The sequence below is a fragment of the Xiphophorus couchianus genome, chromosome 14 (genome assembly GCF_001444195.1).
Source record: "Xiphophorus couchianus chromosome 14, X_couchianus-1.0, whole genome shotgun sequence".
Taxonomy (NCBI): Eukaryota; Metazoa; Chordata; class Actinopteri; order Cyprinodontiformes; family Poeciliidae; genus Xiphophorus; species Xiphophorus couchianus.
In genome coordinates, this window is record NC_040241.1 from 22,450,370 (window position 1) to 22,475,238 (window position 24,869).

Sequence of the window (24,869 nt, forward strand, 5' to 3'; positions counted from 1 at the left end):
GAAAATCATTTTCTTTAGTTTTTTTTTTTTTTGAGGCATTGACGATGAGATTGTTCTTTTCATTTGTAACACTACTTATTCTTCAATCTGCTACTGTTTTCCTACTTCACAACAGACTCACACAAACACTGACAGAACGGTATCTACATTATTTACAGTCTTACCCTTTTATCTAAAATGATATAAAGTGAGGAGAAGCAAAGAGCTCATCATTTGGACTTCAGTGTGCCCTTAAATTCAGTCCAAATGCATCTTTAAAGCGATGCTTGAACAGTTCAGGTGATAAAAATGGGCGTAAGTCAGTTGATCAGGAATAAAACAGAATGTCTTAAAGTAGGTGAAGGTATGAAGAAGCAGAAAACGGAAGTTAAAGACGATCCTGAGGCTGAATCCCATTTCCAAAGTCCCGTTCAAATCTCTTTTCCAGACTAAAATGTAAATATTTTTTCATAATTTCCAACAGCATTCAGAATTATTACTAACAAAAGTATTTTATCGTCTCTGTTATTTAAATGATAAAGTTTGGCTTTAAATCCAGCAAGGTGGAGAAGAACCAGCAGGCTCTGCTTGCTTTTAAGCATCTGAATTAATTTAGAGCAGCTGTATTTCAAAATATGCAATAATAATTTTTTTCATATATGTTAAAAACATCAAACAAACACAGCAGTGGAGCTAGCACCTTTTCTTATCAATGCAACACTACAAAAACAAAAAATCTTACCAAGTATTTTTGTCTAGTATCTTGTACAAACATCCTAGTACACTTGAAATAAGACAAATGTAACTTATAAGTAACTTTTCAGCAAAATATAGGAGCTTATTTAAAGTAAATCTTTAAAATTGAGAAAGAGGAACTGGTTCCATTGGTAGATTATTTACTTATAACAAGACATTTTTGCCTAGTCACAAGTTAAGTAATCTGCCAGTGGAACAAGTACTTTTTCACCAATATTAATTGAAGGAAAAGTACTTATTTATTCAAAACAAAGCTCCTAACTTTTGCAGAAAACTTCCTTAGAAGTTACATCTTATTTCACGTGTACTAAGATATTTGTACAAGAAACTAGACTGAAAATACTTGGTAAGATTTTGTGTTTTTGCAGTGTAGCCTGGATATAAATAGGAAATGGGATTCAGCTCAGGTGAAGGTAAACGGATGTGTTTTGAGTTCTGACTTTTCTTTCTTGCTCATTATATCTTAATGAAAAGCCAAAATTCAGATTTGCTGCCTTCATTTTCCCGAGATTCTTCCAATCAACTCAAACTTCAGTTGATAAACAGAAAAAAAAATGTGAAAAAAAAAAAAAAGTTCTTTCTGGAGAGATATTTCCAAAGATTCTGCATTATTTTTAAAAAGATGGAAATAAAAAGAGACTTGATCAGCAGCGCAGACAGGCACAGTGCTCAAATATCTCCTCAGTTGGTTGATGGCAAGAAGACGACGTGAGTTTCTCCAGTGAAGGAGAGACAAAAGTTGGACATATTTTCAGATAAATGGAAGACATCCTGGTTTAGCAGGAACTTCAGAAAAGGTTAGAGCCGTTCTTATTTGTAGTAAAATCAGTAAAATCCCATTTAAAGTTCATTCCAGACCATGGTGTTTAATCAGGAAACTTCGGTCCAATCGAAGGAGTCGGCAGCACCTTGATGGTGTCCGTGTGTTCATGGAAGTCCTGCAAGCAGCATGAATTGGTTTCAGTAGCGGCGCCTGCTTTAACGGATCAGAGCCGGGCCTTGTGCAAAACCTTCTGGGGATCAATTGGCACGCGCTCTGGACGGTTTCCAGGAGATCAACTGGATTTAATACTGGAGAGGCTGGTCTGGAGTAAATAACCAGCAAACTCAGTCCATGTCAGAGAACCAAAGAGAGAAAGAAGTGGAGAAAATAAACTTTGGGTCCATTTTAAATAATGCAAACTCGTTTAGTTTGCTGGAAATTAAAATAGATTTAAGGCTACTCTATAAACCGGTTTAGAAATTAACCCAATATCTGAAAACTTAGGCATGAACCATAATAAACCTCATTTAGGGAAAAGAAACTAGATATAAGACTGTTGATTTAGTTTCCATGGAAACAGGAGCCAGAATCAAAAGTCCAAACTGAGATAGTGGGCTTTGTTTTGGCTAAGTTTTTGAGAGCAAAGGCAAATTTCTCAAACTTATTTAACATTTCTGACCAGATCTGAGGGAAAATCCTGTAGATGTGTTGAATAAATCTATAAGTATGCAGTGGATTTGTCTGACTGCCAGTAGCTGCGTTTCCATTGATCAAATAATTTTAATTATGTAAGTAATTTTGAAAAAAGTTAACATTTTTCAGTAAAACCTTTTTGAGCCAGGATGAGGTGGTTTTTATCAAAATCAGTGTATTTCCCATTGCACAAGTCATGTGATCAACAACTGGATGTTACTACTGCTGGAAACGACAAACAAGACGACAGGAAGTAGTTTGAGGAAAATGGTGCACCATGATTTTTAAAGACTTGTCATTTTAATTGTGTTTTTTAACAGAAGTGTCGCAATTGTGAAATTGTGTTTTTTCCCCCAACATTAATGGGATATCAACAGTTTTGCACAGACTTGTAATGGAAATGCAGCTACTGAACAGTTTGGTTTTAGATCAAACGTCATCTCGTCCCTAAGATGATGTTGGGATAACTTCACTTTGTGTGTATTAAGTCACTAGTTGAGGAGCAAAAATGTAGTAGAGAATGTTTAATTACATCTGTCTATGTTTTAAAGTTTGACTTTTCTAGAAATGAAAGGGAGTCGGTTGCAGGTAAATGGAGACTTTAGGAAGATTATTTGGCTCCCAGTTGGTTGCTCCCATGTTGGTTCCTTTAGACCAGTGGGACTGGGATGTGGCCTAAACCAGCGGTGAGGGAACTTGTTTTGTCTCCAGAATCGGAGATTCATGATCCGACTCCTGCGCTTCTTCGCCGGCGTGATCTTCAGTGCCGCTCACAGTGTTGGACTCTCCCGGTGCCTCGTCCTACAAAAACAGCAACTTTACCATCATCATACATTTCTACACGATAAGAACCAAAGTGCTGCAGCTGAGTGGAAAAAATTAAATTTTTATGTTTCTTACCGTCACCCAGGGGTGGGAGAGGACTTCCTCAGCAGTGAACCGAGCGTCAACGTTCACCTGGAGCATCTGACTGATCAGCATCTGAGGAGCAGGTCATGCGACCGTTAGCAATAAAAGACTGAACTGATCTGAGATTTAATAACATCTTCAGGTCACATCTACAGACGTCAGAATGGGATTTAGATTGTTTCCTTTAGGTTCACTTTGATTTCTGATTTGGTTTTTGTCATTTTTTGCTCCAATTGACCAAACTTTAGTCTAAAACAAACTAAAACGGACGATGATCATTTGTTTTCAGTTCTTTTTGTCCTATGGAGAACTCGACAAAATATTAATGTACAGAGAATTTATGGTCATTTTAAAGAACAAACAATGACTTTTATGCATGTTGTTGAATTGCCGATAAGCTACAACCTTGGTACAGATTAACAGGTTGAAATCTGACGTTTATTTTTCAAAAACTGATCCAAACCTTTGCTGATAGGCTGATGTTGTCCCAGTCTGGAGATGGAAACTCCAGCTTCCCTCTGAGGATCTGATCAAATAGTTCCTCCTGGACGTTATTCTCACTGCGGAAAGTAAAGCAGATTTCTGTCAGTACAGTTACACATAAAACACACTGTGCAACTAATAACTTATTAAAGTTACAAAAATCTGTACATTTTTAAGGCTGAAGATTTTTAATCTGTCACACAAATAACAAACTCGCCAACTCAAACATAAAACAGGAAACGTTCATAATAACATGAAGCCACCACAGGATGATGCAAATAAAAGCTTTTATTATTAATGTCCCGGTTAAAGTAAAATGTTGCGTTTACTGACCTTCTGAAAGGAGGGAATCCACAGAGCAGGATGTAGGCGATGACTCCTGCCGCCCAGATGTCCACCTTCAGACCATAACTAGAAGAAAACATCAACATTACTGGTTGTTTACCACTAAAGGGATGATTTACTCATAGAAATATGGAAAATAAATAATTTACCTTTATAATACCTTTATTAAAAACCAATAAAAAGTAATAAAACTATTTTATTTAGCAGCAAAATGATTGTTGGATCTCTGTTTAGTATAAAAGTTGTTAAACGCAATACAATTAAAAACAAAAATAAACCTCCCATAACCAAAATTGTCCAAATAAAGTATTTAACCAATTAACAAATGGAAAATAACAATTTGGGAAATTCACAAGCAGCTTTTTGCCCTATAGCAGGGGCATGAGGGCGGCACACGTCTGTCTGTCCTTATGTTTATTCTTCTTTTTGCTGTTGTTGTCTCTAAAAGTCATAAATTTTAGTTTTACTTCCTGTCTCTCACCCGGTCTCAGCGATGATCTCCGGCGCCACGTACGTCGGCGTGCCGCAGACGGTGTGCAGCGGACCCTCCACCACCGTCGCCAGACCGAAATCGCCCAACTTCAGGGACTTGGTGCCGTCCGGATACTCACACACCTGCAGAACGAAACCAGAACCAAGCGCCACAGAGTTCAGGTGTAACAGAAACACTTCCTGTTAAAGTTAAAGCTCTGTGGATGACGGTGTTTTGGTACCAGCAGGTTCTCTGGTTTGATGTCTCGGTGGACGATGTTCATCCGGTGTAAATACTTGATGGCTCCGGCCAGGTTGAACACCATGGCGCTGGCGTCTCGCTCGCTGTACTTGGTGGAGGAGGTAATGGCGTCGAAAAGATCGCCGCCCTGAGGGAACCAGAAACGAGTCAGACGTGGAGAATGGAGCTTTTATTTATTCATTTAATCATTTTATAATGATTAAATAATGAAACAGACAATTAATAACACAAATATGTAAAAAAAAAAAAACCTTTTAGAAAATTCAAATTTTTTTAATCTAAGCTTAATATTATCAATTAATTTATTTTGGATTTTAAAAAGTATTAACAGTATAAGATCTGACCCTGGAAAAAACATGAGACAAAAATACAGAAATATGCCAAAAAATGTTGAGAAATATCTATTTTTTTATTCTAAGCTTAATATTATCAATATTTCTTCAGTTTATGATAAAGAAAAAAAAATAATGCTAAAAAATCTGACCATGACCTTTTTTTTTTCTAATTTGAAGTAAAGGTCTAAGATTGATGGCTACAGGGTCAAAGGTCAGAGGTTAATTAAAGGACCTTAACGAGCTCCATGACCAGGAAGAGCTGCGTGGGCGTCTCGTCCACCTCGATCAGCTGGATGATGCTGGGATGCCGGACCCTCCTCAGAACCGCCACCTCGTTCTCTATCAGGTGTTCCTGCTCAGAGAAACGTTTTCACCAAATCAGAAAACCATTTATTCTGCTAAACTCGTTTTAAAAAGTTAATAATTACACACAAACTGATGTATTTGAACAGTTACTAGTTTTAAGGATTATTGCCTCTAGATTTCTGTTTATTATTAGTTTAGACTAGAAGAGCGATAATGAAATAATCTTTTGCACAGTGAGAGCTGGAAGCAGCAGCTACCTTCCCGCAGCATCGAGCTTTATCGATGATCTTCAGAGCGAACTCCTGTCCCGTCGACCTGCAGGCAGAAACAAGCGGGACGAGTTAAAACCTTCAGCTGAAACACCTGGTAAAACCACAAACATAATCAATCATTTTACTCTTTTCTCAAACAATGAATCCTAAATTTAACCTGATTAAATTAATTTTAATTATTTGGCAGAGAAAATGGATTAAAACTAACGATTATTTTAGTTACGCTATCAATTATTCTGACGATTACTCGATTAATCAATATAGATTTTTTATTTAAGCCTTGTTATATAATATTAGGAATGCATGAAAAATAAACATTTTATTGTCTAAAATGCAGTAGCAGCATTTCTTTAGAGAAAGTTTCATTATTTGTAGGAAACTATGCAGCTAATAAAATAGTTATGTGAAGCATTTTTCTGCTTGACTTAATATCAATAAAGTAGAACTGATCTGGTGATCAATTTGTGGATCAATCAATTAATGACTGGATAGAAAAGGGTGATTATTACAAGTTTGTTTTTTTTACAATAAACAAAGGATTTTTAAAATCTTAAATAAAAAAGATATATTTTTGCATGTTTTGGCTAAATTGCTGCTCTAATGGAGTTGTTCTTTGAAAAATTGCCTTTTTTATAATAAATTACTTATTTAATTACAAATCATTTTTTAAAATGATTCATTTTTATTTATCTACTTATTATTTTTAATTTAAAAACCTACAAACCATTGAATTACTTTCATAATGTTTGAAGTGTGAGGTTTACCTCTCCACACACTCCTTCACCACAGCAAAGTTTCCGTCTCCGATCACTTTTCCCACCTTGTACTTCTCGTTGATGGTGGAGGACGAAACGGATCGGTTTCCGTTCACTGAAAGAAAAAACAAAATATATGTTCTTTACATTTATTTTATCTTTTTATTAATAGTAAGGAGCACAAGGAAAGATAAACTCAAGCTGCAGCTTCATCTTTATCTGTGATGCTTCATCTCAAACATTTTCTGAACCTTCAGTGGGTTTTTCTAATAATAACTCAAAAATCTTCATTAAATTTAATTTCCACCACAATGGAAGCACAAACCTTCCTCTGCGTCGTCCGGCTGCTCGGCTTCTCCGTTCACATCTGTGGACGACGCTCGGCGAGGAGAGATCTGATGGTAAAACAACAGATGTTAGGGAATAAAAACCAGGTCAGATCTGAGTTAATACTGTAGGAAATCTTCTGAATTATAAACTGAGAAGATGTTTTTAGATTTTAATAGCTTTTTTTGAAGGAAATGTGAATATATTTGTTGAGAAAGATCCACATTTATGAGCTGCTTCCTTTTTAAAAGCCATTTATAACTTCAAAACCATGAAAATTTGGGCTTTTTAACTGATTTTTATCATTTTTGTTGTCTATGTGATGATGTTTATGTCGTTTTTCTTAATGCTTCATTGTGTTTGTAATTTGATGCAAAATAAAGGTGATAAACTATAAATGAAAACAGGACAGAGGGAATAATCACTATTATGTAGAAAGGCAGTAGCTTCCTGCTGCCACCAGGGGGCACACTCTGCTAATCTCTTTTTAACTTTAGCAGCAGAATGAAAGTCTGACCTTCCTTATTGTGAATGTGTAAGAGATTTTCTTCTACATTTCTGCTGCAGAAACAGTTCAAACTCTTTCAGAACTTAATTTAAATCAGTTTAATTTGAATTAAACTTCTTTTTTCAGGAAAACAATGTGAGAGGAAACTAGTTTTCAAACATAAATCATCTCTCTGACCTTTAAGTTGCGTCGCGTCCCGGGACTGGTGGGAGACGGACTGGATCTGTTGGACTTTACAGCCGACTGGGATCCTGACGCCTCATTGGCTGCATGACGGAGAAAAGCGTGATCTGATTGGTTAAAATGTGTTTATATGTATAAATAAGATCCTAAACTGGTTCTCTACACCTGTGTCTCCATGGTAACCGTCCTGGTTCCCTACCTGAGCCCGGTGACTTGGTCCTGGATAAACCTTTGGGTGGAGTCCTGGAGGAGGAGAAGCTGGAGCTGCTGGGAGTTTTGGGGGTTTTCTGAGGAGCGGCTGGACGAGGCGTTTTGGTCCTGCACTCTGGAGACGGACAAACAGACGGAAAAGTTTGTTACTTTTTCATTTGCACCATGAAAATGTATTCATGTTTCTATCGAAAGTAGGTTTTTAGCTTCAATGTAGAAACTCTTTAGGTTTTGTTGGTTTTTAATAGGAGCTGCTGTAAAACAAGTAGAAGTTCACCGATAAATCGGCCACGATTTTCTAAATTTAGGATGGATCAGCCGATACCAGAGAAATTGATCTTCTCTGAAAATCTGATTTTCAGCAGTTCTGCTGACAGCCGCCCCGCTGTTGCCAACTTAGTGACTTTGTTGATTTATTTAGTTACTTTCCAAACAGAAAAAAAATATATTGGCCAAATCAGCTTTCAGAATCAGCAGGTCAGGCTTTTTAAAGGGGACCTACTATGCAAAATTAATATTTTTCACATTTTTGTTCTTCCATTTGGGTTTCTGTTGCTTATAAAAACAGTACAAGTGTTAAAAAAAAAATTACCCAGCTGTTTTTTGAGCCGTTTCAAAAATGTCTGCCCATTATCTAGCAACCTGAGAGGAACTCCAGCATGTTTGGTGAGATGTACTGTACAATGGCTGCTGGAAAAGACAAGGGTTTTGTTATTGACTTACTTAAAATCTCATTATCTAAGAATGAGTTTATGCGAAAATAAATTGATTTTCTTGTTTTGTGTAGGCCATAAATCTATCCTAACCTGTTCAACAAAGCATAATAAGTCACCTCTAAGAAACCTTTCATGCGTTTAAGCTTCAGGGTCAATCTGATGTGCAACACTGTGGAGTAACTATGTGTTTTATAACACTGAGCACCAAAAATATTCTAGATATCCAGAATATTTAATCAGATTTTGTATTTGAAACGAACCTAAAGGAGGTAAATATTCAGCCTTCAGCTTCTGTTTCTGTTGCTTACCGCTCACAAAGGCCGCCGTTTTCCCAGAATGCGTCAGCACAAAGTCGTCCTGCGCGTACCGAAACTTCTCCGGCCCGCACGCCATGAACACATCGTCGTCCCCGAAAAAATCCTGCAGGCAGGTCAGCTGCACACACACACACACACACACACCCCCCACACACACACACACACCCACACACACACACAGAGTTTGATTCAGTGACTGAGGGATTTCTTTTCTATGTAGCGCTGAGCGGAGGACAGATGGGAATATTTAAATCATGTTTGCAGCTCTTCAGCAGCTTCTGACAGACAAGAAACAAACACATCGAGCCGCTGAAGAACTGTCTTGAGGATTAGAGACAAAGTTTTCATCAACACGGATTTATGCAGACGGAGAAAACGGAGAGAGAGAGGAAAGGTGAAGAAAAGAGGGATCAGCAGAGATATGAAAGAAGGGATTAAACGGAGGAAAGCTGCAGCGAAGTTCACACCAGGTCTGCCACACGATGAACTGTCTCAGGATTTACTGCGATAAACGATAATATTGTTTAGTGACTTTGTTTCATTTTGTACAGAACGATCCACACTGGAGCTGGAAGACATTTCAAATGTCCAAAATAAAACTAATAATAATGAGTAAAATGTAAATATAAAACAAACCCAAGAAAAATCCAAAAATAAAATAGATTATGAAGTGTTAAAACAAAGTTTACATGAATAGTAATTTATTGGATTGGGTGTAAAATTAAGTTCATGCTTCTACATACTACTCTTCAAACTAAACCAAACTAAATGAAAATAATGCTAATTTGTGGTTCAATATCTAACAAAATCACCTCAATTAAAACCAAATTTGGCCTAAAAATGTGAAGATATTTGAATATTTCCTTTTGCTAATTAAAAATGTGCTTCATTATTAGATATATTATTGAAATTATGACATTAAATAATGCATTAAACAGTTAGCTTCTGGCTAATTGGGTTCATCCCCTGAGTTCAGGAGCTTTTCTGTGTCTGAAAGGTCCATAAATCAGAATTAAGTGGCTTAACAGGAAAGTGTTTCGGTGTAAGCAGAGAGAAAACGGTGAATGTTGAGGCTCTCCAGAGAAATGAAGGATTATTTTTGTCTCTGCTGAACTTTGTTCTCCACCTAGAAAAACCTTCGCTTTCTATAAAAGCTCATTTTACAAAGCAGAGGTTCAGGTTCCCACGTTTGGTGCTGATTGTTTTCATTTTCCCTTTGGGAAATTGAATTGAATTGATTCTGCGCTACAGACTCATGCTAATGCTATTCTGTTTCCATGGCGACGGCGACACCTAACGATTCCGGAACTGGATCCTCGACAACTCTCCACGTGTCGGTTCCTTGGCGAGCCAGTTGCCATGGAGACCACGCTGCAGGGTCAGAGATGGCGTTTCTCTCCAAGCAAGCTGAGACATGAGGACACACACACACACACACACACGCCTATACACACACACACACACTTTGGCCTTGCTGCATTCATGCTGAGACCGACAGAATAAAAGCTTTCATTGGGCCTGAAATGCCTTCAAAATAAAAGTCCCAGTTTAAAGAAAGAAAAACAATCAGCAATTTTGTTTTTGAAAAAGAATAACATAAGAGAAAAGGTATATTATAGGTTTTATGTGACTCCTAGTTATTTGTTTTAATATTTTATGAAATTAGATGAAAGGTTTAATTTGAAAAGAAGAAACTTTGCTATTTAAACCAAGAAAAACAACTTTATGTTGGTTCGATATTGTGATTTCAAACTCCAAAAACATCTCAGCCTGTTTAGCACTGCATATATTAAATATTTCCTTTTCAGAAAGCTTCCATTAAGATCGTAATACATGCAAAACCACTAAAAAACATTTTTCTTTGCACTTTTGGCAGCAGAGACATGCATAAAACCTTAATGGCAACATTTTAATGTGAGCAAAAATGATTTTAAAGCTAAAATTAAACAGCTTCTGCAAGAAATAAAAGGATGCTTTTATTTTGAAGGCAGTGAACACTGCTTTTATTATCCTTAAGTGGATGCTGCATCCACTCTGACACTAACTGGGTGTGTTCATCTCTGCGTGACTCAATAAAAGGTTTTTTCTTCTCTCAGATCCGAGCTGCGTTCACAACAACAAACGTCCTTCAGTCAGTTTCTGCTGCCTCTGCTTTCCTTCAGCTTATCTACAACTTCAAATAAAAACCTGCCTCAGTTTAAAAGTAGCTCCGCCGGTCGGTCTGCGATAACTTTAAATCCTAACACCAAAACGAGCTGCAGAGCGGATCAGAGCGCATTCAGTGTTTAACAACTGGACTTTAGCTGACTGCTGCAGTTCTGCTGAGCACCAAGCGCCACAGCACGACCCAATTAGCGGTTCTGTTGAGAAGTAATTCTGTAATGCACTTTAATTTGATTTCTGGCTCGACTTTGTTCGATTCTACTCCACCTAATGGGAATCACAGGCTGCTTTAAATGCAAAAGTTTTTCTGATTAAAGCAGAAAACGCAACAGAAACGCAGTGAATTAACCATAAAATCAATCATTTAGAGACAAAATGACAGAAAATAATCACATTTCATAAGATTAAAGTTTGCATTTTTTAAGAAAATAATGTAATAATCAAAGACAGGATAATTTTTTTTGTGAGAAATAATTGCATATTTTATTGAAATAATCTAAGTATAATAAACCTAATCAAATCGATTAATTGTCAGAATGATTAGCTCCAATCATAACTGACACATTCTGTCGTGTTTTTTTTTAAATAAATTGCTGATTTGAGGAGATTTTCCGATCTTTTGGTGGAACAGTAAAATCGCGCCCCACCTGCTTCCCGTCCAGCGTGTAGAGCCTCTTCACCGCCCCAGAGTCCAGCTTGATGGCCTCCGTAATGTCCGCCAGCACCTGTTCGAAGGAGTGCGCCGTCTTCTTGTTGAGCAGGATCCTCACCGCCTTGCGGGGCTTCACGCCGCTCCGGATCACCGTCACCAGTTTGGGCTTGATGAAGTCTTTGCTGTCCCTGCCCTCCCGACCCTCGGGCCGGTCTTTGGCGACGGCGCTGGGGGTCGTCGACACTCCGGTGGACGCCGTCGGGGTCCGGCTGGAGGCAGCGGTGGCGGTTCCGGTACCGGCGCCGGGCTTCCAGCTCGGGACGGAGATCTTGGTGTAGTCGACCTTCCGGTAAGGTTCGTTTGAGGCGCAGATGTAGCACTCGCCTGGACGGAGAGGGAAGCAGTTAAAGAAGACAAGAATGACGCATTTAGAGCAAAATGTCGATGAGAAAATAAGCAAATTTACGGTTTAGATAAATCTAATAATCGCTTATTTATGATGCCGTATAAAATAGGAAAACATTTTGTAAGTTCAGGCCAAAAAATCAGAAATTTTCAAATTAAAAATTGCGAAATTTCAAATGTCCAAAATTGTCCAGTTTTGAAACTCAAAACTTTCATTAATCTTAAAGTCTTTGAGGTTTTTGTTGCGAATTTTAAATTTTTCAAACTCATAAATTTCCTTGTGTTTTCTAAAAAACTTTCTCAGATTAATCTAAAAAAAATTTGTTTTCTTCCAGAACATTTACTGGGATTAATCTTAAAATTTCTCTGGGTTTTTCTAGCAACTTTTGGACTTTTCAAACTCAGAATTTTTTTTGTTTTCTACTAAACCTCTGAAAATTTCAACATTTCAGACTTTCTTTCTAGAAAATTTTCCAGTTTTAAAATTTGCAAGTTTCTTCTAGAAAATTTACAAGACTAATCTCAAAATTTTCTTGTTTTTTTCTAGAAAATTTTCATAAGTTTTATAGCTCATAAATTTTCTTGTTTCTGAGATTAATCTCAAAATGTCAGATTTTTGATGTAAATTTACTCTACTTATGTCTTCAATGGCCCTAATATGTTGTCACAGATATCAGAGAAAAATTATAACTTGATGTAGAAAAAACATGATGTCAATAAGCTAAAGTGACTACAGACAGTAGTTTTGTATAAATATTCACCAGTTAATAAGGAATTAACTGTTTCACATATTTTATTCTTTCATCTTTTATTTTTCTATTCTGCAACCTAACAGGTTCCTAATTTGTTATAATTTATGAATATGTCTAAGTTTACTCTGTCGGTATTTAATACAGCGGCCGCAAAATAATAATAAATAAATTCAGCATATTTGGAAAATTTTAGCTCTTTATCTTATGGAAAGGTGGTTGGCCCTCTTGATAAACTCAGGTTTTAAGAAAATGATCAATTAATCAATTTTAGATTAACTCATTAATCAATAACTTGCATCCTTGACATATAGGGGAAAAGTACAGATCAGACGACATGTTGAAATACGAGGCAGTAGATTGAAGACAAAGTGAGTTTGACAGCAGGCGTCAGATCAGCTCTTCTGCTCTGTGAAGGACACATCAGTCATCAAGTCACATTCAAGATCCAAGCAGAAAGAAAGAAACTAACATCATAAATCCAGTTAGGTAATTACAATAAAGTGCAAACCACTGAGCTCCTATTTTTATCACCATTGTCCTGCAGATATTCTCCTATAACGTTGCCTCTGCTTTCAGAGTCACTCAGTTCAGGATTTAACTGGCCGATTAATAGCAGGGTACAAATAACAGCCTGAGAGCAGCAATTACACGCAGAGACACGGACCGCTTGGTCGGCCAAACGGCGTCAACATTAACCACCGCGCCGAGAGCAAGCGCTTCAAAATATCTGCTTTAATGGACCAAATACTAAAGCTGGAAAAGATGCAAATTATCAACAAACTGATGAACTGCTTCAAGTCGCTGTTAGATGGATACCAAGCATCTTTATTCAAGTTTTTTCAGCTTAGTCCCTCACTCATAAAAATACTGAAAAAAATATATTTTTTAAAGTTTTTAAGCTTTTATTTTATTTAGCAAAGTCTGCATAAATATTTACAATCAACTTCTATTCACATTTTTCCCCCTACGTTACAAACTGTCTTCTTGTTTGTTTATTTTCAAATACATTGAAGAAAATACATTTATTCTTTTAAAAACCACTTTGGTTTTTCTTTCATTCTGAAACCAGAAAGTAGAAAAAATTACAATTTCCCTGCAGAAGATATTTCTGAGTTTTAAAAAAAACTTTTTCAATAATGTCATGTAGATTTTATAGTTTGAAATCTACCAGAATTTAATAGAAATCAATTTTTTGTCCTTTTGTGGGGACATTCAAGTAGCAGGGTAGATCTACACAAAGACAAAAATATTAAATATAAAAACAGAATCAAGAACAGAAACAGCAAAATTACAACCTAAAATACTCTGCAGTTATTAAAACAGAATGATCCAAAGAAATGTGCAACTGAGTGAAATTATTTATAAAAAATGTACAAAATGTGTCCAACTATTTTAAAAAGAAAATTGACAATAAAACTGTGCAAACAACAAAAATGTCCGAATAACAGCAGGGATTTAATTTCAAATTAGAAAAACATGGAAACTTATTGAGTTTGTAGGGAGCAGTGATGGATATAGAGTCCAACAGCTGCTGGGAGGAAATATTTTATTTAGCAGGACCGACGGCAAAATGTCCCTTTAGGAGCATAAAACTCGTCATTCCCTCAACCAAAGTCAACAGTTAAAGCAAGTTGAACAATATGTACATGTAAAATTGACAGAACAATAACCAAACCAAAAGACTAATTCAGGTTCATCTTCCTCCTCATCATCACTGTATCTCTTTATCCGTCATATTTGTACCTCCAGTCGTCACAGACACACCTTCCCTCCCTCTGTCCAGGCTTTGTTCAGTGACCTTGTCTCTCCATGTGCCGACTTTCACTCTGTGATTCAAATGAGCTGGACAGGATTGCTCTGGGTTGTTATACAAATACCTCAGTGACTAAACGCAAAAACACTCCGGGCCGATTCAGCCGGGACACCAGAACACCCTGGGCTTCATTCTGGCTTTACAAAAAGACTGGAAGGGAACCCAAACATTTAGGCTGCGTTCACATCAACCCTGTTAGTCCGTTTTAATCAAACTTTAGTTCATTTGCTTAGAAAGTCAGATTCATTTGGACCAAAAATGTGAACTCTGGTAAATCTAAAAACCTCGGTCTCGGTTTGGTTGAAGTGAACTCTGGTGCAGTTCGAATGTATAGAAAAGCGAAATATTTAAGCAAACCAGAGAACGCTCACAAAGCAGGAAGGAGTCTGCAGCGCAGGGCATGCTGGGTAAAAACAACCAAAGCAAACGCAGTAGCCTAGCGCTACCAGAAGAAATGGCTCATTGTTTTTGCCAAAGACAAAACAGAAATCCTACAATCACTAAAATCTGATGCCACTCCATTTTAGTTTACATTTCATGAAAAAGGTCCTCTTCAGTAGTTTCTGTACCATTTGTTGTTGCAGCGCCTCCACAGGTGAGGAGGGGAACAGGTTTTCCAAATGGTTTGGCTCATTTGACACAGTGCAGTGTGAAAGTGAACCACAGCAGCTGAAAATGTAACAAATGTTGTAGTTTTGGTCACCAATCAAACCGAGTCTACTGGACCCTCGGGTGTGAAAACACCCTTAAACTTTGCTACATTTTTCTTCTCAGTAATGCTGCTGCTTACAGGTTTTCACTGATTAACTTCACATTTTCTGACCAGAAAACTTGCTGAGATGGAAAGCAGCCAATCATTCAACAGAATGCCTTCATGTTTTTCCAGAGAGAAGTTGTAAATGATGCATTTCCCACTTTGGACACAGATTAAATCCGTCACGGTCCATTCTGTGTGTTAAGTGCTCAGAGTGACGGCTCTGTCTGTTAGAGCATCTCTGGCTGAAGGGCTTCCTGCCACTAATGTTCATTAGAAGACCTTACGACCAGTCCAACATCAATATTGATGATAAACTGCTGCTGATACTAAAGCTGCTGCTGCTGCTCAGTTTCTCTCCAAGTCGCTTCAGGCAAGAGAAAACATTGGGGACATTGGTGAAATTACCCAGATATATTATTTAATCTCTTCAACTCTGGATGTGGAAGATTTTTATCGTATTTACAGCTTAAACATTTTGTTTATATTTCAGTTTTGACAAAGAATTTTCTAAAACATTTTGAATTCAATATGGAAATTTGACCCAGCCGAGTCGAGGTATGAATATTAATGTCTGAGCTCCCTTGAGAGTTTCTGTATTGATTAGGAAATACTTCTTCCTCCCTTGATGTACACAGAAATAAATAATTCAAGTGTGTTTGCATAACAAACACAGGTAAAGAGCAGGATGACAGGCTTGATGATGAACCAATCGGATGTTATCAATCAATATTATGGACAGTTAAACTGGTGATAACAGCAGAGGAATTTGGTCATAAAGGAGAAAATGTTTTACATGTTTCAGCTGTTTACATATAAACGGAAATAAATTATAATAATGAAGAAAATAGTTCAAGATCTCAGGTCATTATTTAAAAACATTTAATCTTCAGAAGTACCGATTATTTGATTCTCAGTAAAATCTAAAAGTACATTGGTTATTCTCATAGTTTTTATTAGAGGCTGATTTTTGGGGGGTTTCTTTAAGAGATAAAGATAATTAGAAAAGTTGTTTCTGAACTAGAGAGTTTCTTTGGTGACATTTCAAACTGAGTCTATCCTCTGTGCACAAAGTAGCGTTATCACAGATCCTTCCTCTTAGGATTAGTTAGACTTTAACAAACTAAATAAGAGTTAAATCCAGATGATTTCCATTATGTTACTGTTTTTCAGCACAAATATCTTGTACAGTTTTTTTACACTACCAGTTGCACATTTCTTTTTGAACAACGTAGTAGGAGTGGGCATTTATCGTATCATTCATTTATTTATTGTGAAAGATTTTATCATGATAAGAGTTTAGATTTACATTTATTGTTGTCTTGATAAATTTCAATTACTGATGTTAACTGACTGAAATGTTAGTTTTACTATTTTCTTAACTGTTTGCTCCATGTGAGCGTCATTAAATATCAGTAAATAAAAAAATATTAGTTAATGCAATTAGAAATTGTCCAGTTTAGTGATATAAATGACTAAACTGGTCATTTATATTAGTTTGAGTATTTGTGTTATTGAATCCAAGCCATACAGTTACCTGAAAAATAAGTCATAAATAGCATTTCTATTTGAATTTTTATTGTTATCTCAATAGCACCACAAAATATTGAAATAAAATTCCAGGTCCATATCATCACCTCGACAATGTTGAGCAAATTTCAGTAACTGTACAGTAGATTTTCTCTTATGTTGTAAATCACAGTCAGTTCAAGTCATTTTACCTTTAACTTCCTGCTGGTAAACCTGAATTTGCATTTATTACATTATTAAATGAAAACCATGTGTTAATTTTGGGGTTAAAGGTGAAGTCATTGCAGATATCACAATGCTTTTCACTCATGGCACAAAAATGCTAACAATCAACATTCCTGCCATCTTTAGGATTCCCTGCCGACGTTTAGCACACAAACAGAACTGACTGAAATCTGGAGCTTAACTTTTGGTTTGGTTCTTACAAAGTCTGATCAAAAAAACATTTTTAAAAATCTTTTAAAACTCTGTTCTTATACTGGTGCAAACAAAAACTTTAATTTTACTATTAATATTGGTTGAACGTCTAAGTTTTCACTGAGGCTGTTTAAAAGCTGCAGGTCCAACCAGACTGTTACTCAGACTGATGTCTCAGTTCATGAGTCGGTGCACCGGATATGTTCCTTCCAGCCATCAATAACATGTTGCACCATGTTGCCCAAGGCTTTTATGCACCACTGACTGACTCTACCTTACATTTTAGGGCTGGGCAATAGATTGATTTTATTGATTAATCAAAATTTAGATTTTCGAACCAAAAACTACCTCAGTCATTGTGCCAACGACTGAGGTAGTTATGCCAGAGTTTGATAACTAAATAGAAGGTTTTTTACTCACTACTCTTCTAATTTTAGTACATTTTTAAATGGTAAAAATGATTATTTCTGCTAATATTATGTCTATATTCTCCTAATTAAACAATTTAAAAAAAATTGTAGCCTTGCCCTAATCACAGAAGGGATTATCAAAGACACTTTTTGAAAATATTTTTAACATTTGTGATGTCATTTTTATTTTTTATTTTTTCAGAAAAGATGGTGACAAAAAAATTGCTTAAAATTGGAAATTAGATCTGGTATATACTTATATTTATTGTGCACGTATTAAACAAACTGAATCAACAAGAGCTAAATTAATGGAACAGATTTTTCTTCTTCAGCAAAATAATACAGATGCTCTAAAACCAATATATTTAAGAAACGAGTCCTAGTGGTAAACAGTGGAACAACACATTTTATGTGGTTTCATCAATCAATAAGAGGTCTGCTGGGTGATATTAATCAGATTTAGTGGTTATGATTTGTTACATTTGCAATAAGAGTTATTTTAAAACATTTAAATGACATAAGTCTAATTTATAATCTTTATTTTCTTGTTGGAGCTAAAAACTGGTAAGCAAAATTGATCAAATACAAGAAGAAAATGCAGCCGTCATTACAATGTACTGTGTGTCTGCCATTGCATTTGGATTCTGTATGCTAATAATAAATCAATAATACCTATCACGATAGGCATGTGATCAATATCAATAGATAATATGTCCGATACAACGTTCAATAATTTCACTGAACTCTGAACCAGAACCACACGGCATTCTGGGGGATGTAGGCAGAGAAAAGGCTTTAGCCACTCAACCTTTCACTCTTTGGTTACCTAGCAACCCACTCACTCTTTGGTTACCTAGCAACCCACTCATTCTTTGGTTACCTAGCAACAACCTGTTCAGTAAATTGCGCAGCAGAAGTTTCAGGTTTTCAGGCCTCATAACTGCATAAAAATAAAAAACAACGGCGCTTGAGAGGAAACTGGGAAAAACAGGAATGGTCACATAACCAGTTTGGCAGTTTATCAGAAATTTAAAACAAAAAAATAAAGAATCGATAATCATCCATTTTGACTGATACAAAACCCTGATATCAAGATAAATATGTTCTTCAGTCATATTGTCCAAACTTATAATAAAAACCCTTCAAGTCCTTCATGATGGAAACATTGTGACGTTTTGAAATGAGCCAATACTGTCATCATAATCCTAAGTATCATTCATGCTAAGCAGAAATCAAGATGAATACCTTCAGCTTACCCTACTTTCCTCAGCTGAAATATCAGAAACCCAATCCTGAAACAAAGGAGGATTAGTCTTACCTTCCACCAGTTCGTCCATACTGGTAATCTTCTTGCTGCCATCTATGGTGTAGATCGTACGAACTCCTTGCGGCAGATGAAGGTTGTCTGCTAACGATCGAGTAAGCTCCATCAGCAGCGCGTCGTACGACCGGAACCGGTCACTAGAAACGGCGTACACCAGGCCCTTAAAGTACCGATCCCCATTGCGGTAGAACCGGACCTTCTTGGCCCGCTTTTCTGAGGTGAGGGCCTGCAGGGTGCGGGTCCTGTAGTAGCTGCAGTTGGCGCTGTGAGCAGGACTGGGAACCAGGCTGCTGCCCCTGGAACTGGGCCCGGAACCCCCACCGCTGCCGGTGGAGTCATCCCGTTTGGGTCGGGTGGAGCGTCCCCGGCGAACCTTGTTCCGTTCGTCGAAATGCTCCAACTCAAGGGTCTTACTGAGAGACATGGCGAATGAGGTTACAGTTGCACTCAGAGTTCATCCGATTTAAGATTCATATTCCAATACACAAAACGAGTCAATTCTTGGTCCAAACCCAGTTCAAGAGGGTTACTACTCCCATTCAACCCAGTCACCTTTGGTCCTCAAACAGTATCAGGATTGGCAAAAGCCAGTTGTGATCTATTGTCACCAATTCTGGTCCAGTGTTGTTCAGGAATATGTTTTCACATCAGGGTATGGTGTAAATCCAGTGGACCTTAAAAATGCTAAGCTAAGAATTTAGATATCTTGTTGTTGGGCCAATCAAGAACCTCAGAGTTCCAGATGAACACTAAGAAGACCTGCCAATCATCTTAGACCTCCTATATTCAATCCCCGAGGCTAATTCACTGCAGTCTCACTGACCCGATCATAACCTCAGATGTCTGGCTTTCGAACAAACCAAGCGAAACCAGTCCTGCTTTAAACCCAAATCAATAAACCATTATCACTCTGATCCAGTTCATTTTGGGGCTTTTTGGCACAGGTCAAAGTTTAATCCTCAGTGTCCCGTCCATCCCTGAAAAGATATGCAAAAAAAAGACAATGAGATGGTTTGAACTGACAAGACAGATTCGCCCAGATGTTGGGTTTTTCACTGGAGGATGCTAAATATTACAACATGATATTTAATCTTTTTGTTGCTTTTAAAAAGAGAACATTTAGGTAAAACTGGGTTGGTTTGTCCACGTTTTAGGAGGACATCCTGTTGGGAAAATCCATTTAAATCAAGAACAAAATGTTGAGATGATTATAAAACCTGAGTACAGTTTGTCTCTCTCTCTTCATCTCATTGACTTTATCCATCAATCCGAGCCGCTGCTGCTAAGCTGCTGACAGCCAGACAGAGGGAGGTACCTACCAATAATGCCATGAAACCGGTTTGTTGCTAAGGAGCCTTTCTCCTCTTCCTCCCCCTTCTCACCGCCGCCGCGTTCCGGGCCGTTCCGGCGGATCCAGTTCGGGAGAACCGCTGCGGCCGAGCCTAGCCGCGCCGGGCCTGTGAGTCAACCCGGGACGCGGGGATGCAGCGGCGGCCGGTTTCACCTGCGGAGGAGCGGGATGCGCGGAGCGAGGCGGCGGACAGCAGCATGGCCGCTGCAGCAGAGAGGAGACACCGGCTGGATCCACCCCGCCCTCCCCGTCCTTTCCGCGGCTGAACGTGAACAAACGTCCCTCCTCCCTCCCTCTCTCTCCGCTCCCATTGTCTGTCTCTCTCTACCGTCTCTCGCCTTTCTCTCCTTTGTCTGATTCTTCTTTTAATTAATAATCACCTTAAATGAAGGTATGTATTGAGTAAAAACCACTAAATTTTAATACAGAAAATAAACTGTTCAATATATATTATTACATTAGCATATCAAAGTTAAAGTTGACTTCAGTTATTTGTCCGTTTAACATTAAATGTAATATTCTCTTTTTTATTTTTTCGTTTTTCTAAAAAAAATCGCAATTCTTAGTATAAATAAGAGTTTAACAGACAAAAGGAGGTAGAACAGAAGCATTTTAGTACAACAGCTCCCCCTGCTGGTAAAAACTGGTTAAAGCCATAATAAAGAGTGTATTCAATTAAATAAATTTAAATTATAAAGTCAATTATAATTTAATTTGGACTAAATGATCATTATTAATGCATCTACTAGTAGAAGGGAAAATAAACATTGATTTGCTTTATTTAGTACTTTAAGTATGGTCCTTTAATTTATTTAGCTACCATTTCAGTATCTAATTTATTTATTTATTTATTTTATTTTATTTTTATTATCAAGAGTAGTCTTTCCAATAGGGTCTTTTGTTTATATATTTTTACTATTAGGTTTAGTATTTTGGAAATGGAAATTTATTATTTTTGTTTTTTTATTAGCTGTAGGATTTTGTATTCCTCTGTGTGTTTTTTCAAGTTTACATCATATTAACTACGTTGTATATATTGTTATATAGTTTGAACCAGATATTTCTTTCTAAATCCTCTTCTTTTCACCTTTCTGACGTTGATTTCTATAACTTCAGTTTTAAAAATATATATAATTTTTTTATCTGTTTGAAACATGAAAGTTGACTAACTATTGGCAACCTGGCAACATGATTTACTGTGTGATGCAACTACGTGTTGGTGACAACTAAATACAGATAAGCAGAAGTAAAAGCTAACAGTGGCAGAGAAATATAAATATTTCTTATATTAAATGGTAAATTAAGGGATTAAACTGGAGGTGTGAAAACTTCTGTTGCTGTTATGAAGTCAGGAGAAAATCTGTTACTTGCTCACAAGATTTGTTGCTGCAGGTAAAATATAAGTTATAAAAACAAAGTACTTTTTTTTTTTTTACAGCTCTGAGGTTTTAAAATATAAACAACTTGATCTTTAAAAGTTCCATAAATCATTTAAACCTGATTCCATTATGTTTTTATTTATTAAATAAATGCATAAAGTAGAAAACATCTTTCTTCTCTACAGCATCTATTCACATTCATCTCTTTTGAAGAGACCAAAACAGGTTTCACCTGGTCGTTATGTTTATTATGCTGCGTCTGGAGCACACCTGCTTCTTTTGTCTCATTTATCTCTTTTTTTTTCTGTGACTTTTTTCTTTGTTATTATCCTGGATTAAGGCTGAGACCCCACCCTGATCTGATGGGGGTGGGGTTGACAGCTGGGACCCCAGGCAGAAAGAAAGGACACACCCTTCACTGAAACCACTGAAGCATTAATGACAAGGTGTGCAAACAAGAGAGAGAAAAGAGAAAACAGCCTTTAATAAAAAATAGATCAGGAAACAGGAGATGATGGTGAATTTCACATCATTCAATGTGATGATAAATCTTTATTTCTAAAGATTTATATAAGATTTATATAATTTATATAATGCCTTATTTATTTAAATTGTGATTATATTCTTTGCTTAGTCCAGTTAATTTCAATAAAACCAAAATAACTCAGTGCTGTCCCCTGCTGGTAGCAATTATTTGCAAAAGTTGCTCATTTTTGCAAAGAATCAAATGTTAAAGTCTTTAACAATAAAACACACAATTTTCTCATTTTTAAAAATTGTTTAATCTCAAACCCAAAAAACAAAAGATGGTACATTGTTATAAAAACAAAACAAAAACACGAATTCACAAAAACGGAGCACCAAGCAGAGTTTTAATGGAACAATTTGATTTTTTTTTTTTTTTTAAAAGACTGACATCAAGGTAAACCATCACACATCAATCAGAGGATTCACAGATGGTTTATAACTCATACAACAGAATAATGAGGAGATACAGATTGTTCCTTTAGGTCTCATTTCTTTCACAAAGATACCTTTGAAGAGAAAAAATGCTATTTGGTCAAATGCTGCACAGAACATGTTCCACTTCACACAAAAACACCTTCTGGTTTTAATGACACTGAAATCTGAGCTTCTCTCTGAACTAAAGCACCAAGTTACATGAGAACTTTTTAAAAAAATAAATAAATACACACTTGCCATTCAGCTAGAGCAGATTTCTGCCACTGACAATAAAAATGCTCTTGCTAATAACAAAAATGAAGCACCAATGTAATCCCTAGGAAGGAATTGTAAACTTTATTCTAATTTAACACACAAGCAGAAGAAAGCAGAAGAATGTAGGATGTGTTTGTATGAGGCTTTAACTGCAAAAGTGAAAACTTGAAGAAACAATGACTATTAAAAAAAGTTATCCAAACCAACTTCCCCAGCTGTTATCCCCTTATTAAAACATAAAATTAACTTGATTAACCAAAGTTTTTGGCTTAGTTTCACAAACCACACAGAGGCCTAATTATTACCTCTTTATTCAAGTAAATAAATCACTTGAATATAATCCATTTCACAACATAAACAAGACATCAAGAAGTCAGAAAAACTCTAAAGCACATCAGGGCTTATTTGCCTCAATTAAAGTCAGAGAACTTGATTTGATAATAAGAAAGAGAGATTTTGCCAAAACTAAAGAGTTTATAAAAAGCCGTTTTACAATTTCCCAAAATACATCTTGATGATGATCAAAATGATTGAGCTAAAGATGTTTAAATGACTGGAAAGCCAAAGTAGATCTTTCTGGATGGTGTGCGTACCAATACATCTGGTGTAAACCTGCATTTCAGTAAGAGAATAGAGGCAAATGTGGAGGTAGTAGTGTGATGGTCTGGGGTTGTTTTAGGCCTTCAGGACAAGCACTAATTGCGGTAACTGATGAATCCATGTATTCTGATCTCTATAAAATATCTGGAAGGTGCATCAATTTGTCACCTTAGGCTGAGTGCACTTGGTTTATGTAGGAGCACAATATCCCAACGCACCAACAAATCCACCTCTGAACAGCTAAACAAAATAAATAAATAAAGGTTTTGAATTGACTCAGTAAAATTTTAGATTTAAATCTGGCTGATAATGTGACAAATTAAAGATTTGTTTGATGGTCTTAAAGATTTTAAGATCCCGACATACTCTGGTGTACTGTGTGGACTCTGTTACAGACACATCATGGATGGTTGAGACTTCATACATCCACTTCATGTGTACCGATTGCCTAAAGTACTCTTGTGAAAAATGTCTTTATTGCCTATAGTCCTAATGGATTCTAGCAAGTTTCATGAGCTAGTTGGGTGCCTAGCCCTGTTTCTTCTCCATCAGGGAAATCTTAACAAACTTTTTAGTGTGGGACAGAGTGACAGTCACGCTGCACGTCCTCATGACTGTGAGCATTGACTCTCAACCTAATCAGCTCAGTGTCACATGCAAAAAAGTTCAACGTCAGCTTTGTTTCCCGTCGATCAGATTACTGTGCATAGTCAGATTACGCTGACTATGCTGTCATAAAAACTGATATTTTCTCAAACATGTCCAACAGATGTCTGCTTCAAGTATGTGTCGAGTCCGTCTCAAATATTCACGTACCTCTGTGGAGTGAAGTACACCCGATTATGTTGGGGCAATAAGTGTGACAAAAATAACAAAAACAAATGAATCCATAGGGAGACATTACTTTTTACAGCATTGTAGACATATGAGCAGGACCCAATTAAATCACTTTAGGGGACAAAATAGAGCAGATGATTGGGCATTAAGTTCAACTGCAGGATACAGAGGATCACTAAAGGCCACAGCGTAAGTATGAAGATGGATCAAACTATCAGAGGAAACTCTGTAGAAAGACAGAGTACCAGCAGGCCAGTCAAGATACACCCCAAACCGACTGGTGCGCATTCCAAGAGAAGACACGTCTACTCTGTCATTGTGGTGCAAAACATGAAAACCGTCTGAACAAACCAAACACCAAGATTCCTTATTGCGCCCCATTCTGAAATCACCCGTTTTGTCTTTCCTTAAGGCCTCCTTATATGCGACCCCAATGCTCAAACATCCAGAGACCTCCGCCTCCCAGTAGTGGCGCTTTGTCAGGCCCTGACTGCACAGCACCTGCTGGTGGTGACCTGAGTTTTCTGTGGGATGGAGATCATCCTCCATCCAGGTCACCTTTCTGTTTCCTTCAGACAGAACCAGCTTCTGGTGTTCTGCATCAGGACTGAAAGTGAGTTCACAGGCATCTAGAGAAAAGAATAAATAATTTAAACACAAACTTCTAAAGACAG

The 24,869-nt window shown here is 37.0% G+C and overlaps 3 protein-coding genes and 2 long non-coding RNA genes across 9 annotated transcripts in view; 2 read left to right on the forward strand and 3 right to left on the reverse strand.

Moving 5' to 3' along the window:
- LOC114156884 (serine/threonine-protein kinase DCLK2-like) lies at positions 1-20,364 on the reverse strand. The gene is made up of 16 exons (XM_028037478.1): positions 20,130-20,364; positions 18,805-19,787; positions 11,401-11,789; positions 8,582-8,708; positions 7,547-7,672; positions 7,342-7,430; positions 6,655-6,724; positions 6,339-6,444; positions 5,560-5,617; positions 5,229-5,348; positions 4,642-4,788; positions 4,410-4,543; positions 3,917-3,994; positions 3,564-3,660; positions 3,092-3,172; positions 1-2,992 (listed from the first exon to the last, which is right to left on the reverse strand). Exons 2-16 carry the CDS (start codon positions 19,232-19,234, stop codon positions 2,867-2,869), a joined length of 2,178 nt encoding a protein of 725 aa, XP_027893279.1. The 5' UTR covers positions 19,235-19,787; positions 20,130-20,364; the 3' UTR covers positions 1-2,866.
- LOC114156967 (myelin-oligodendrocyte glycoprotein-like) overlaps positions 1-24,869 on the reverse strand; it is a 1,059,483-nt gene that overhangs the window by 491,190 nt on the left and 543,424 nt on the right. The gene's annotated exons all lie outside the window — the stretch shown is intronic.
- Positions 4,493-10,123, forward strand: LOC114157005 (uncharacterized). Of its 2 annotated transcripts, none has more exons than XR_003598057.1 (5): positions 4,493-4,582; positions 7,552-7,698; positions 8,593-8,703; positions 8,811-9,060; positions 9,945-10,123. It is a non-coding gene; the product is annotated as an uncharacterized LOC114157005 (long non-coding RNA). The 2 variants fall into 2 exon arrangements; XR_003598056.1 differs by having other exon boundaries at positions 8,855-9,060; positions 9,945-10,120.
- LOC114157023 (uncharacterized) lies at positions 20,345-23,131 on the forward strand. The gene is made up of 2 exons (XR_003598074.1): positions 20,345-20,429; positions 21,881-23,131. It is a non-coding gene; the product is annotated as an uncharacterized LOC114157023 (long non-coding RNA).
- LOC114156877 (protein NLRC3-like) overlaps positions 22,722-24,869 on the reverse strand; it is an 18,102-nt gene continuing 15,954 nt past the window's right edge. For 2 of the 3 annotated variants that reach the window (XM_028037468.1, XM_028037467.1), the window contains one exon: positions 22,722-24,824. In XM_028037468.1, coding sequence (XP_027893269.1) covers positions 24,304-24,824 — 521 coding nt within the window. In that variant the 3' untranslated portion in view covers positions 22,722-24,303. The remainder of the gene's footprint in view (positions 24,825-24,869) is intronic. The other variant, XR_003598038.1, reaches the window with a different exon arrangement.

Bases quoted from the DNA above. Each gene is read 5' to 3' on its own strand.
- LOC114156884 (XM_028037478.1), bottom strand. From the start codon at position 19,234: ATGTCTCTCAGTAAGACCCTTGAGTTGGAGCATTTCGACGAACGGAAC. The intron at 8,709-11,400 runs GTGGGGCGCGAT...GTGTGTGTGCAG, and splicing joins ACACGCTGGACGGGAAGCAG to CTGACCTGCCTGCAGGATTT. The intron at 2,993-3,091 runs GTAAGAAACATA...CTGTTTTTGTAG, and splicing joins TCTCCCACCCCTGGGTGACG to GACGAGGCACCGGGAGAGTC.